The 13954-nt window shown below is 40.0% G+C and overlaps 1 protein-coding gene across 6 annotated transcripts in view; it reads right to left on the reverse strand.

Annotated features, from left to right (window-relative positions):
* Nucleotides 1-12924, reverse strand: part of ABCB4 (ATP binding cassette subfamily B member 4) — an 88835-nt gene extending 75911 nt beyond the window's left edge. For 4 of the 6 annotated variants that reach the window (XR_010322674.1, XR_010322675.1, XM_003407167.3 and 1 more), the window contains exons 1-5: nucleotides 12793-12924; nucleotides 12543-12628; nucleotides 9607-9661; nucleotides 7395-7545; nucleotides 236-293 (exon numbers count right to left, since the gene is read on the reverse strand). Coding sequence is in view for 4 of the 6 variants with exons in the window: in XM_003407167.3 (XP_003407215.2) it covers nucleotides 236-293; nucleotides 7395-7545; nucleotides 9607-9661; nucleotides 12543-12622 (344 nt within the window). In the remaining 2 variants the exon portion in view is untranslated. Of the gene's footprint in view, nucleotides 1-235; nucleotides 294-5757; nucleotides 5848-7394; nucleotides 7546-9606; nucleotides 9662-12542; nucleotides 12629-12792 lie in introns of those variants that run through there. The other 2 variants (XM_023544455.2, XM_064289941.1) reach the window with 2 other exon arrangements.
* Between the last annotated feature and the right edge of the window lie 1030 nt (nucleotides 12925-13954).

Below are 13954 nucleotides of genomic sequence, written 5' to 3' on the forward strand. Positions count from 1 at the left end.
CTTAGGAACGAAACTGAAGTATTTACTAGTAAAGGACCATAATGTATGCAACCTTCTTTCAAATGGCTTTGGGGTGGCGGGGATGCACCAACTGGGACAAAATGTTAATAACAGGTAAAGGGTAGAAAGGTATTTTTTTCTACTATTCTTACGACTTCTCTGTAAGTTTGAAATTATTTTCAAATAAAACATATTTTTTAACTACACCATAAAGATACATATATCAGCCAATTACCTAGTCATTTCTTCTTCCAGAATTCTGCCTGGATTTAACAGCGACAATGAGAAATTCACTAAATAAATACAAAATAAAATAAAAACAAATTTTAAAGGTTGAACTATTAATACAGATCTTAAAAATCTGTAAAGAATTTAAATATATGAAAGCCAGAAGATGCTGTGGTAAAGGTTCTCAAAAAAAAAACCCACTCTTGTCTTTCCACACTCATTTACCCTCCCGCCTGCTGAAGGGCAAGGGACAGGGGAGCCACAAAACATATAGAATGCAGAGAGACAAATAAACGGTCAAAAGAGAAAACATAGCTTTAAGTGGCACGGATGTCCTGTTTCCTGTTGTTAGGTGCCATCAAGTCTGTTCCGACTCTATGCACGACAGAACAAAACACCACCTGGTCCTGCACCATCCTCACAATCATTATGCTTGTGCCCATTGTTGCAACCACTGTGTCAGTCCATTTTGTTGAGGGTCTTCGTCTTTTTTGCTGGCCCTCTACTTTACTTATTTTCTAGCTATACTGTATTCTGGTATTTTTAAAGGGAGAGTAATTGGAAGGAAATATATTGTCTATTAATTTGAGCTAATTTAATTAAAATGTCACTGTGCATTTGCTGGTTTTCATGTTTATTTTTAATTGCTATAAAAATATATATAACACAATATTTGCCAATTCAACATTTTTCAGGTGTACAATTTAGTGATACCAATTACATTAATCATGTTGTGTGACACCAAATATAATCATTGCCAAATTTCCCACCACCATAAAAAAAACAAAAACACTTTCTGCTTCCTAAACAATGGGTTGAAATAATAGCTAACATTTATGGAGCATTTATAATATGTCAGGCACTGTCTTGAATGCTGTACACATATTAACTCATTTAACTTTCACAACAACCCTATGAAGTAGGACTATTTTGTAAATTTCCATTTTACAAATGAGGAAACTGAGGTAGAGAGAGGTAAAGTAAATTACCCAAAGTCACACAGCAATCAAGTAGCAGATTGTCAGCCAAGACACTCTGGCCTGTGCTTCTACTCACTATGATATACTGAATGATTTGTATAACCAAAAAAAACCCAAACCCATTGCCGTTGAGTTGATTCTGACTCAAAGCAACTCTACAGTACAGAGTAGAACTGCTCCATAGGGTTTTCAAAGAGCAGCTGGTGGATTCGAACTGCTGACCTTCTGGTTAACAGCCTTAGTTCTTAACCATGGTGCCACCAGGGCTCCTTCTTTAAAAGCACAAAGTGAGAAAAATCCAAAAGAAAGCAGCAGATATCTACCACATTCACAAACTAATAAATAAAATATCATCACAGCATTGTTGAGAAATCATACAGGATAGATATTTCCTATTTGCCATGAGCCTAGGAAAGAAATCTACCTATCTCTGTTCCTTTATTATGTGTAAATAGCCCAGAGATCATGTTTTCTGGGTGCTGTGAACTTTTCCAAAGGGAGATAAGGTTGGAATTTATTTAAAACTTAAACTACAGTCAGGATCAATTACCAGGCACACTGGCCCTAATTCTGACAGGAAATTTCCCTCAGGATTTGTAACTTCTACTGATGCTCAGCATGAAGTGTTTCTGCTTATTAATCTAGCTGTTTATCAGCTATCAGATCCTTGTGGAATCATCTTTATTTAACTTTTGTTCTTACCAGTTCAGCTCTGTGCCCTCATTTCCTACCTGAGTTCTTAAATATGGCACCTTTGATAAGTCAAATTGGAGCTGTGTTTGGAACTAAAGGCTCAAAAGCTGCCCTGAAAAAAAATCTGTTGCCAACTCATAGTGACCCTATAGGACAGAACAGAACTGTCCACAGGGCTTGCAAAGAGTAGCTGATGGATTCAAACTGCTGACCTTTTTGCTTAGCAGCTGAGCTTTTAACCACTGTGCCACCAGGGCTCCAAAAGCTGTCCTACAGAGGTGGTATTGATAGTCTTCACTGCTCCAAACTTCAGAGAGCCTCTGGATATATGTGTACAGGGACCTTTTTCCCCCCTTGAACTTAGAAATCAGGTAAAATATTAAATGGGTTTTACTCCCCTCCAGTGCCTACCCCCAAACTTTCTAATTCTCTCAATGAAGATATTATAACTCAGATTTATCCTCTCTTCCTAGAAAATAAGGATCTATAGACATTCTGAATTTGACCTGCTCCTTTCTCAGAGTCCCAAACCAAGAACGGAAATCTAGTTTTGGGTTAGCAATTCTAGGAGCCCTGGAGCACCCCCTTTCCCCCCACCCCCTTCCCCCACTGCCCCTCCCTCGCCAGGAAACCATGAGTTTCTGCTGCCTGGGACAAATTTGTATCAATGCATTTCCAGAAGAGTCATGGGCTGTGGGGCAGTTCTATGGTGCAGTTCTATGCTATCCCATAGGGTCACTATGAGTCAGAATCCATTCAACAGCACGTAACAACATATTTACAAATGTCACAGACAGGAAAATGACTCATGGAATTACATAATTGTTTAAATGTTTGAGAAATATAATTTTTTAATGTTGTCTTAAACTATAAAATGTTCAATAGGTTAAAAAAAAAAGAAGAATCATGGGATCTAGAGCAGCAAAGGGCATAGACCTGGTTTTGCAAGATACTACCTATTATTCTTCAATCTCATAAACAACCTCCAAGCAGTCACCTAGCTTGTAGTTCTCAACCCTGGCTGCCCATTAGAATCACCTGGAAAACTAAAATAAAAAGAGCCAGGACCAATTATATGTGAAACTCTGAGCTGGAGCTACACCGTCATTAAAAAAAAATTTTTTTATTATAGTAAAATATATATAACAAAAATGCCATTTTAACAATTTTAAGTGTACAATTAAGTGATATGAATTACATTCATCATATTGTGCAACTATCACCTCCACTGTCTAGTTCCAAAGTTTTCCATTATCCCAAATAGAAAGCCAGTGTCCCTTAAGCAATAACTCCCTATTTCCCCCTCCTCCTGGCCCCTGGTAACCACTAATAAACCTCTGCCTCTACGCATTTATCTATTCTAGCTATTTCATATAAGTGGGATCATAAAATATTTGTCCTTTTGTGTCTGACTTATTTCCCTTAGCACAATGTTTTCAAGGTTCATCTCTATCATAGTATGCATCAGAAATTCATTTTTTTTATGGTGAATGGTGGCTCAGTGGTTAAAATGCTTGGCAACTAAACAAAAGGTTGGCAGTTCAAACACACCAGCTGCTCCGTGGGAGAAAGATGTGGCAGTCGGCTTCCTTAAAGATTACAGCCTTGGAAACCCCATGGGCAGTTCTACCGTATCCTATAGGGTCGCTATGAGTTGGAATCGACTTGATGGCAACAGGTTTTGGTTTCTATATACATGCTATATTTTGTTTATCCATTCATGTTTTGGTGGATGCTTGAGTTATTTCGACCTTTGGCTATTGTGAATAGTGCTTCAGTGAACATTGGTGTACAAGTATCTGAATCTCTGCAGAGCATCAGATGTTTTTAAAAGTCCCCCGGTTGATTTTAACGTGAGCCGGGATGGAAAACCCCCTCTCCAGTTCACCAGAATGCCTCCCATAACCAGAAAATGGGGGGCCTTTTGAAGCTGCCTATTCATTTCAGGGAGCTCCCATATAATTCACCTATTTTATAGACGAGGAAACAGAACCTTAGAGTGATTGTTTCATTCCCACCTTCTCACAGCTAGTTTCTTTAACACTTATTGATCATTCACTATGTTCTAGCACTTTACATAAATCAACTCATTTAATTCAATCAGAAAGCATACGATTACTTTTCAAAGAAGAACAGTGATGATTATACAGGTTAAGTTACTTGCCCAAGATCTTGCAGCTAGTGAGTGAAGGATCTAAACAGTAAATGTATAAATCAAGGATTAAATAGGGAAACTTATTTTTGATTGTCATTTTCAAGTCTCAAAGTAAATCAATGTCTGTCTTCCTTGATTCTGCTTAGGTCTTCTTTTATCACAGAAGACTATTCAGCACAAAACAAAGAGCTAATATTTGTCTAGTCAGTTTTGGCAGTATGAACAGTTAATTAAGGTAACTCAGGACTCAAAGCTGCCTTTTCCTTCAACCACTAAGCAATGCAAGGACATTCAGGGTGCAAGGATTTTTTCCACAGAATTTTCTAGATTATTATAGTCAAAAGATATCAAGTTCCTAATACTCTACAGAAAAAAAAAAAAACTGATTTCTATGACTCTGTCCTTAAGTTCTGCACACAGAATATTTTGTGCATAGTTTCTGTACAACTGAGTCATTGTGAGGGAACAATCCTGTCACCGAGTAGCTTCATCCTGTTGACAAGGATGGGCTCTGTTCATAATGATAAGTCATTGTCAGACCCTCTTGTAATTTAAATCTTTTTTTTTCTTTTAACATTCCCTTCTCACTTGGCTCCCTTTAAGTCTAGCTGTCCAAAACCCCAGAAAATCTAAAGAACAGACTGTAAAAAAAATCACCTCTGTGAAATGAACTAGTGAGCTGAGCAAAGTGCTCTATCTGCTGCCAACCCCCATGTTTTTTGCTAAACTCTACAACTCTACACAATTCAATGAGCTCTCCGGATTTAGAGACAGCATTCTTTAAATTCCAACTCATAGCGACCCTATAGGACAGAGTAGAATTGCCCCATAGGGTTTTTTAGGCTATAATCCTCACAGAAAGAAGCAGATCGCCAGTTCATTTCTCCCGTGAAGAGGCTGGTGGGTTCAAACCACCGAACTTTCAGTTATCAGCTGGGCGCTTAATCATTGTGCCACCAGTCAACAACACACAAAACATCCTTTAAATATTTCATATTCTCCAAAGGGATGGAAGAATATTATTTTTATAGACTACCAAAGAGTAAAAAAAAAAAAAATTTTTTTTTTTTTTGAGTGGAAACTGAAAATTCATAACATTTGAGGGACTTCACATTCCAAACCCTCCCAAACAGTCAAGAGGCCTAATGACAAATGTGGCTATAAGGACCAAGGTTCATAAACAGGGGTGTTTATAATCTGGAGGCTACTGAAATAAATTAAATCGGTAATTTTGGTGAGTTTATCACTCCAGCAATCGCAGGTCTGTGAGTGACCTGCTCAAACCACCTTTCCCCTGATGTTGGCCTTCGACACAGCAGTAGCAGCTATCTGCCTTCTCCAGCTTCAAAGCCATTTGGTTGCATAATTAGACACAAGAGAAAAATAAGCAAACTCTTCCAAATAAGAAAGTTGTGGAATTATTCTGGTAGCAGTAAAAACAAGATCAGGATTGCTAAAATTGGTCCAAGGTAAAATCAAATGTATCTGAAAAGCAAACATATCTGTGATAATTGAGTTGCATTGTAGTAATCTGATTTTTTTAACCCTGAGTTGAAACTAAATTTGATTGATGCACTCTAATATGGACAACATCCTGCTTTAGATATTTAAAAAAATTAATAGGTATTTGGTCCACAAATCTTATGAGAAGTCAAGGATAACAGATTAAAAAAAATTAAGGTATTATGAGATGATAATTACCTGTCAGAATCGGCTCAACAACAATCGGTTTAGTGGTTTTGATTTTACTCCAATTTCACATTTACACTGTTTGTGTTGCAGCTTTGGTCACTGGTTGAACATAAGCAACCCATTTAAAACTTTTCCAAACATTTTTTTCCCCTAGATAAAGCACATTTTTTTTTTTTTTTTTTTTACATTGGCGATATAATGTATGTGGTCAAGAGCATGGTTTGAATGACAGGAACAGCAGAAAGACCTGGGTTTGAATTCTGTCCTAACATTTACAGCTGTGTAACTTTGGACTATTTATCTCCTCATATGTGCAGGGTGTAATACTGCCTGCTTGGTAGGATTGTTTTTGGGAGAGCTTTGTGCTTAGCACCTCACAGTAAGCATAATGAAAACAATGCTATTATTGTTGTTATTTTTATTATAAAAAGGTTCTTTTCAGGACAATAGTGTTTTAGAAAAAAAAAAAAACCTGCTTTTATAGGAGCTTGTTTCATTCAAAGAATACTTACACTGGATTTCTACAAGGCATTACTACTTATTAATAGTTATACAAACAGATTCCATTATATAAATTAAGCAATCATATTCTCTTAGATAATTACATTAAGCCCTAAGATGCTGACTAAAATGTACTCAATCAGTGAACATTGAAATGTTAGCTGAACATTATTACTGAATGTTAACTAAGTGATAGAGTGTATTTTTTTCTCAGGTATCTTTGCTACGAAAGCCACTTTTCCTCTATCACTTTTGTTTCCCTTATATATCACCATCCTTGCACCAATAAAGCTTCACTCAGTTTTATCCAGCCTGATGCTGTAGGAGGAACTGACTGTTCAGGCTTGGTAGAAAATGCACGTATCTTCCTTTCTCTGCTGAATTTGGCCAATATAAAAATAACTATACCCATTGGAGGCTCACTCCATGCTGTCACCAGGGTCCATCCTATAGGTGAAACTAATTTATGGGACTCCTTTCATTCTTCAATAATTTAATTGAAATTTAAATGATCTGTGTTTGAGGAGTTTTCTGAGAATTTTACAAGTCCTTTGTGGTATCTGTTCCTTGGCTCAGTGAGTTTTGAAGCATACATTTTCATATTGAATCCATTCACTTTTTAGTGAAGTGTTATATCAAGTTCCAGTCAATCTGGTTGATTCAAAAAGCAGACAAAAAATAGATGTAACAAAAAAGAAGGATAGGAAAAAAACAAACAAATAAACCTAGAAATAACATTTACAAGCTGAGCACAGCTAAGAAGTACCATCATGCTAACTGAAGTGTTTTGAAATCCACCAGAAATCATTAATGGGAGGGGCACTGTACATTTATACTTCACTATTTTTTTTTTATATATTTATACTCTACTATCCTGAAGTAGAGTGACTTTTCTACCTTATTTAGATGTAACACTTTTTATAAATTTCCTTATCCTGTGTAAAAGTTAAACAGTATAAATGTATTTCTTGAAATTGAAATGAACTGTATTTGAGAAGTTTATAACTCCTATATGATATCTATAGTCATGTCCAAATCATTAAACAAGTAGATAATAGATACCAAAACAAATTTCCAATATATCATCCAGTTAAAAGAATACTATATATCAAAAGAAAAAAAAAAAAAAGTGGAGAAACGCTTACCTGGAATGGAGAAGTTTCCTGTAGTATAAACAAAGCTATCAGTCATTTCTCCAAATACTATCATCATGAGGGGAAGACCTGATCCATGAGCTATGGCCATGATGGTGCCCAGGGACATAAATAATTTATCCTGCCAATCAGAGTATCGAAACTGAAAAAAAAGAAACAAAATAATACTTAGCTTGTGAGATGGAATTTCTACAATTACATGTTCTTTGGCTTTTTATTTAAAGTCAGCACATTTTTTAATAGTTGCAAATGAATGTATTAGGAAAGAAGACTTCCAATCCAAATCATTAACAGACTAATTTCATGACTATTTATTTTGCATTCTGTGGAAATCAGTCTAATTATGTTTAATCATTATCTCATTTAGTTGAATGACTGCAATATAATCAGAGGGGATAATGGTTTGTTTCCTTTAAGAAATACTGTTTGATCTTTCTGAGCTCCTGAGGTAGTGAGTTAAGAATAGCTAGAGGCAGACAGTAAGTACACACACACACAAACACACACCAACACCCTTTAAAATCGCATTCAGAATATTTCAGAAGGAGAATTAAAATTAGGGGAAAACAGATTCTCTCAGTTTTGAGGATAAGATTCTTATAAGAGGTTTAAATTAACTTTTAAAAGGCAGCTCAGTAGTGAAACTGAACAAACATTATGGAGTGCCTATATATGTACTTTCAGAGTCCTTGGGTGCTGCAGTTAATACACCCAGCTGCTAATTAAATGGTTAGAGGTTTGAGTCCATCCAGAGGCACCTTAGAAGAAAGGCCTGGCAAGCTATTTCCAAAAAATTAATCAGCCATTGAAAACCCTATGCAGGACAGGTCTACTTTGACACAGATGGAGTCGCCATGAGTTGGAGTTAACCAGACAGCCACTAGTTATATATGCACTTCAGGGAAGTCTTTCTTACGGAGACATGCTCATGCAGAATCTTGAAGGATAAAGGGGAGTTAGTAGGAGAAGACTCAGGGAAGTGGGGATGTTTAGGCCTAGAACAGCAAGGCTTCTAGAAACTGTGTGGAGTGAATGTTCAGGTAACTCCATGCAGTCGGCATTCTGAAGTGTACAGTACAAGGTATGGAAGACGATATTAGGGAGAGGTAGAAAGGGCCTGGTGGGCCACACTGTGGATCCTGGACTTGGTCGTACCTGCAGAGCGGAGTGGTAATACCAGCTGTCATAGTGAAGTACACAAATTCCAAGAACTAATGAGAAGAGCAGTGTCATAACACTTCAAAAAACTTTGTCACCTGCTGTCTTTTTAGTACTCTCTAATTTCTCATCTTTTCTATTTTGATTGACCCATCTATGACTTGCTCGCTCTCTCTCTCTGTTCTTCTTTCCACGTCTGCCTGCCAGAATCCATTTTGCTTCTCTTATTTTTTCTATTTCTTTAGCTTCCCCTCTATCTCTTACATCTCCCCCTTCTTTTTAAACTTTGCCCTCCGCCCATTTCCTCCACCCACCCCCTTTGGGGGACAAAAAATGGTCATCAGGAGAGTGGGTGATGAGTCAGGCTTGGCAGAGTGGAGTCCCTGAGGGCTGACTCTGAGTCAAACTGGGTCAATACCCTAGGACATCACACAGGTTGGTAGCACGTGGGAGTGGGGTGGGGAGGGATAATGTGCAAACTGTTCCAGAAGTTCAGTCTGTTTTAAATATAATCTGAAGCCCTAAAAATTATCCTATATTTAACCAATGTTCCTAGAAGCTAAATGTGAACATCTATTTCTTAGTGTTTTAAATTTTCCATAGTTAACAATCACCTTTTTTATATGCAAGTTTAAGTTAAATTTTGGTTTTATTTGATTGTGAAACAAATAAAGAGATGCATTTTTCTGAAATCGGTTAGTTTGCATGGTGCTACTAACACAGGTCTTATTTTCAGTTTCTCTGTATATCATTTAGCTCTACCCTGTTTCACAGCCAGCCTGTCCCTGTTTCATCATCCATCTTGAGAACGTGGGCTGTTAACTACAACGAGCCAGCCTAAGACAGCACAGGTGCAGCATGGAAAATCTATTGCTGCCTTATTACAATTTTAAAGTATTTGCTCTGTAGCTACTGATTTAAAACACCAAATCTGAACAATCCACCCACCACCCACTGCTGTCGAGTCGATTCCGACTCATAGCGACCCTATAGGACAGAGCAGAACAAAGGCAGTATTATTCACATTTAGTATCTCACAGCTTACCAGTGATAATGGTCCAATCAAATTTACTTTCTTCATTTTTCTCCCATCTTGGTTGCTGTAAAAATATAATTGTTTGAATTAAAAATTTACAGAATGTTTTTCAATCAGTTGGACATAAATTTTAACAGTTTTGATATTCAACAACTATAGTATTTTCAAATATAAAAAAGTGACATCCACAAATTGTCAAAATTATCCAGTTTAACAAACACTGCAAGGTAGCCACCAAGTGCAGGAGTAACTGTCCAAGGTACTACAAGTTTATACAGAGAAATGTGAAATAGTCACCTGCCCTACAGAGCTCACACACAACGGGGAAGATTAATATGTTAACGATGTCTGTCAAATCAATTAAATTCTCCTTTTGCTAAAAAAAAAAAAAAAAAAAAAACCTGCAGATCTAAAATTGATAGAAGCCATCCTTCTGAAGGATTGTGAGGAATGGTGTCAGAAAATACATGTAGGATTCAACCACTTCTCACCACTTTCTTTGCTATCTCCAGGTCCAAGCCACCATCATCTCTTGCCTAGATTTCTAGAACAGCCTCCTGCCTAGTCTCTGCACTTCCACCTATGCCCGCTTCACTCTATCCTCAACGTAGCACTCAGAGTGACCATTTAAAAACACAAGTCATAGCATATCACTCCCCTACTCAAAAACCTACAGTGGCTCCCATTTTTTCTCAAAGATTTTACACTGGCCTCTAAGGTCCTACATGATGTATCTCCTTATTCCCTCTCTGACCACATCTCCCACCGCACCCCTACTTACTCTTCTTCTGCCACCCTGGCTTCTCTGGTATTCTTTAAATGCACCAAACACGTTCCTATCTCAGGGCTGTTGCATTTTCAGCTCCCTCTGCCAGGAATGCTCTCTTCCCAGATGCCCACACAGCTCTCTCCTCTCATTTTTTTCAAGTCTTTGCTCAAATAATGCCTTCTCTATAAGACCTACCTTTAAAATTGCTGACTACCTCCCATTTGCACTCCTGTTTTTCTTAATCTTGATTTATTTTTCCCATAGTATCCATCACCTTTTAACATTCTCTATAGTTTGCTTGGAAACCCTGGTGGCATAGTGGTTAAGTGCTATGGCTGCTAACCAAAGGGTCAGCAGTTCAAATCTGCCAGGCGCTCCTTGGAAACTATGGGGCAGTTCTACTCCGTCCTATAGGGTCACTATGAGTCGGAATCGACTCAATGGCACTGGGCTTGGTTTCTGGTTTTTACAGTTTGCTTATTTAGTATGTGTATTATTTCTGTCTTGTCCTGTACACAATGATGTTAACAAGGACAGTGATTCTTGACCTAAGATGCATTTATCTAGCTTAAATGTCAATGTAGGTGATGAAAATTTGTTTATAAGACTTTATTCCAAATTATTTAGAGTATTTTCTGAAATTCAAAGGACAAACACTACCACTAAATATACTTAAAAAAAAAATGTGCCATGGGCAATAGCAACATTAATGGGACAAGTGTATCACTAACTCTAAATTTGCCCTAGATATGGAAGTGGGCTTGACATCTTTAATATATACGTGTATATAGCTTTTATACAAATTATATTTAATTTCACATCTTAAAGTTTTAACTTATTTTTAACTTCCATCCTTCTCTTTTGAACTGTTTTCTTCTTTCCAGCACAAGACTGTGAATTATACTTCTGAGGACTTCCTGGCTTCTGGAGTGTCACTGCAACTTTTGCAGTGACAGGTCCTTTATACACTAATCATATGTTCAGCCAGTCAATATAGAAATAGCCTTCTTCATGAAAATGCCATCTACTTATAGATTTACAGTCAATCCCAGCCTAATTGCAGCTGATGAAAACTACATTTTTGTACTAGGAATAACACTCTCTCTCCTTTTTCCAATTTGATATAGCAAAACTAAATTTTCTATGATTAAATACCACAGTTCTGAGAAGGAATAGAGCAATATCACTTGTACGAAGACATTAACAGACTAAAATAATTCTTCAGTTTGAACATCAGATATATACATTTTCAGTTAGCTAATCAGGCCCGTTGCAGCTTGAAGACAAACTAGAGAACTTGATAAATTTTTCCCTCTGGGTGATCACTGGATGACACAGGTCAATTAGTTCTGGGTGGCCTGACATGAACTCAGAGACCATAATAGCCTCATAAACTATTTGAGGCTAAAGGCAAAAACGATTCACTGTTCCCACAGTGAAAGAGGAAGCAGACACACACCACTGACTGACGATTCTTCCCTTAGTAAGGCCTGTGAAGGGTGCTTAACAATGGCCCTCGGGCAACCAAAAGAACTGCGGGGAGCCAAAGCAGGGAGAAAGAAGAGCAAGCAAAGATAGGGCTGAGGTTTTCCCCTTGCACTTGAACAAAAACGGATTTGGAAACGCGGGTTACAGAAGATTGAGGCTGCTTAAGGTCCCCCTCCCCATCTCACAGCCCGGAGGGGACAAATGGGGAGAGGGCCCGCTGTGGGAGGAGGGTGAGGCAAGGAGGAAGAGAAATAACAGGGGGAGGGGACGGGGTGGGCCTCTCTGCTTCACTACCCCTGTTCGAAAAGCACAACCATCACCAGCAGAAGCCTGATTGCTCTACAAACATGAAAAGTCAGTTGATGTACATGAAAGTTATTTGCAAAAAATATTTAAGTTATATAATACAAGGAATATTATTATACAACACAGACATTTATCCAATTCCCTTGCACAGCGAGAAACTGGTACTTTAAAGAAAACCTCTTCTTCCTGACCCTGTTCCAGGAGCACCTAGATGACATTCCCTGAGGCTACTTAAAATTGATGCTCATAGGTCAGAACTTCAGACAAAATCCTCCAAAGAAGACCAAAGGCATCAACAGATTTTCTCAACTTCTTGCCAAGGCCGAATTTGGCCCTATTGTATCACATGTAACAGGAAAGCAGGTGACTGCTGGTGATGTACCTGCTGCTGCCCATTTCGAAGTCGCCCTCCGCTCTCCAGGGATGCCCGGCTGTTCGGTTCCTTCCCTCCTCAGGTTCCATCTCAGCCTGCGGAGAAACCACAGCCTCAGGCGCCAGTGCAGCCGGTTCAGGGAGGGCAGCCAGCCTCCTCGCGCCCCCCGACCGAGGGTCCGAAGCTCAGCGCTCCCCCCGCCCCGCGCCCTCCGTGCCCGGGGTTTCCCGCCGCGGCCGGGCGGCTCGGCCTTCCTCACCTCAGACTTCGCGCGTCTCTGGCCGAGCGGCTACGTGCGCGGGGTGCTGTGGTCCAGGGGCCCGTACTTTGCTCGCTGCGTTCGCCCCCGCCCCCAACGCAGTCCGACCCCAGCCCGACCCCAGCGACGCCTTCCGATACCTCCGGGGCCCGCAGGAGCAGCTCCCGCCGCCTGCCGGCTCGCTCTCAGGCCAGGCGCGGGCGAGGGGCCCAGCGCGCCGCCCTCGCCGCCAGGGGCGCCCAGCCGCGGCCGCCGCCCACCCGGGAGAGCCGCCAGCCCCGGCCCGGGCGTGCCGACTGCGGCCGATAAGCCCGCAACCAGCCGGGAGGCTCCGGGGGCCCGGAGAGCCTCGCCTGGCTAGTCACCCAAGTCTCCGTAAGTTGGTTCTCTCGGCGCCACCTGTTCCACACTCATTCGGTGCTCATTAGTTTTCTTTTTAACCCCTGAGGGAGAGAGTTTCCGGACTCCCAACGATCATAGGGCGGCCCATGACCGCAAGGGAACACGAGACTTGCCTCCCACTCCTGTATCCCCAGTTCTAATCCCTATGCCATCGAAGCCAACCATCTCCAGGGAGGGCTAGTCAGAGAGCTAACTAGGGCTGACTTTGAATCATCACACTATTGAAAGTGTGTCCAGGTTGTCACACTGTGCCCCTTGGAGAAGAGGAACTCTGTCAGCGTCCTGTTGGTATTTAGAGACACAGAACTTTAGGGACTTTCCAAAAAAAAAAAAAAAAAAAACCATACCCGTTGAGGTGAATTTGGACTCATGGCGACCCCATGTGTTAGAGAGTAGAACTGCTCCATAGGGCTTTCTTGGCTGTAACCTTTACAGAAGCAGATTGCGAGGCCTTTCAACCGCTGGGTCTGTTTGGACTGCCAACCTTTAGGTTAGTAGCCCAGCACAAATTGTATGGGCCACCCAGGACCCTGGAAGGGACTTTTAGATCGCCTAATTCAAACCCCTCAATTTTTACATATGAAGAAACTGCAGAGAGGTTAAGTCCTTGACTGAGACTGGAGCATCGGACCAGAATCTAGAGCAAGTTTCCCGTGCCTTAACACTTCTTCCTGTACTAAATTATCTGTACGCAGCGTTTACTGGAGTCCCCATGTACTGTTTTCTTGTGCTTTCTGATTGCTTTCTCCACATTTCTCCT

The sequence above is a fragment of the Loxodonta africana genome, chromosome 8 (genome assembly GCF_030014295.1).
Source record: "Loxodonta africana isolate mLoxAfr1 chromosome 8, mLoxAfr1.hap2, whole genome shotgun sequence".
Lineage (NCBI taxonomy): Eukaryota > Metazoa > Chordata > Mammalia > Proboscidea > Elephantidae > Loxodonta > Loxodonta africana.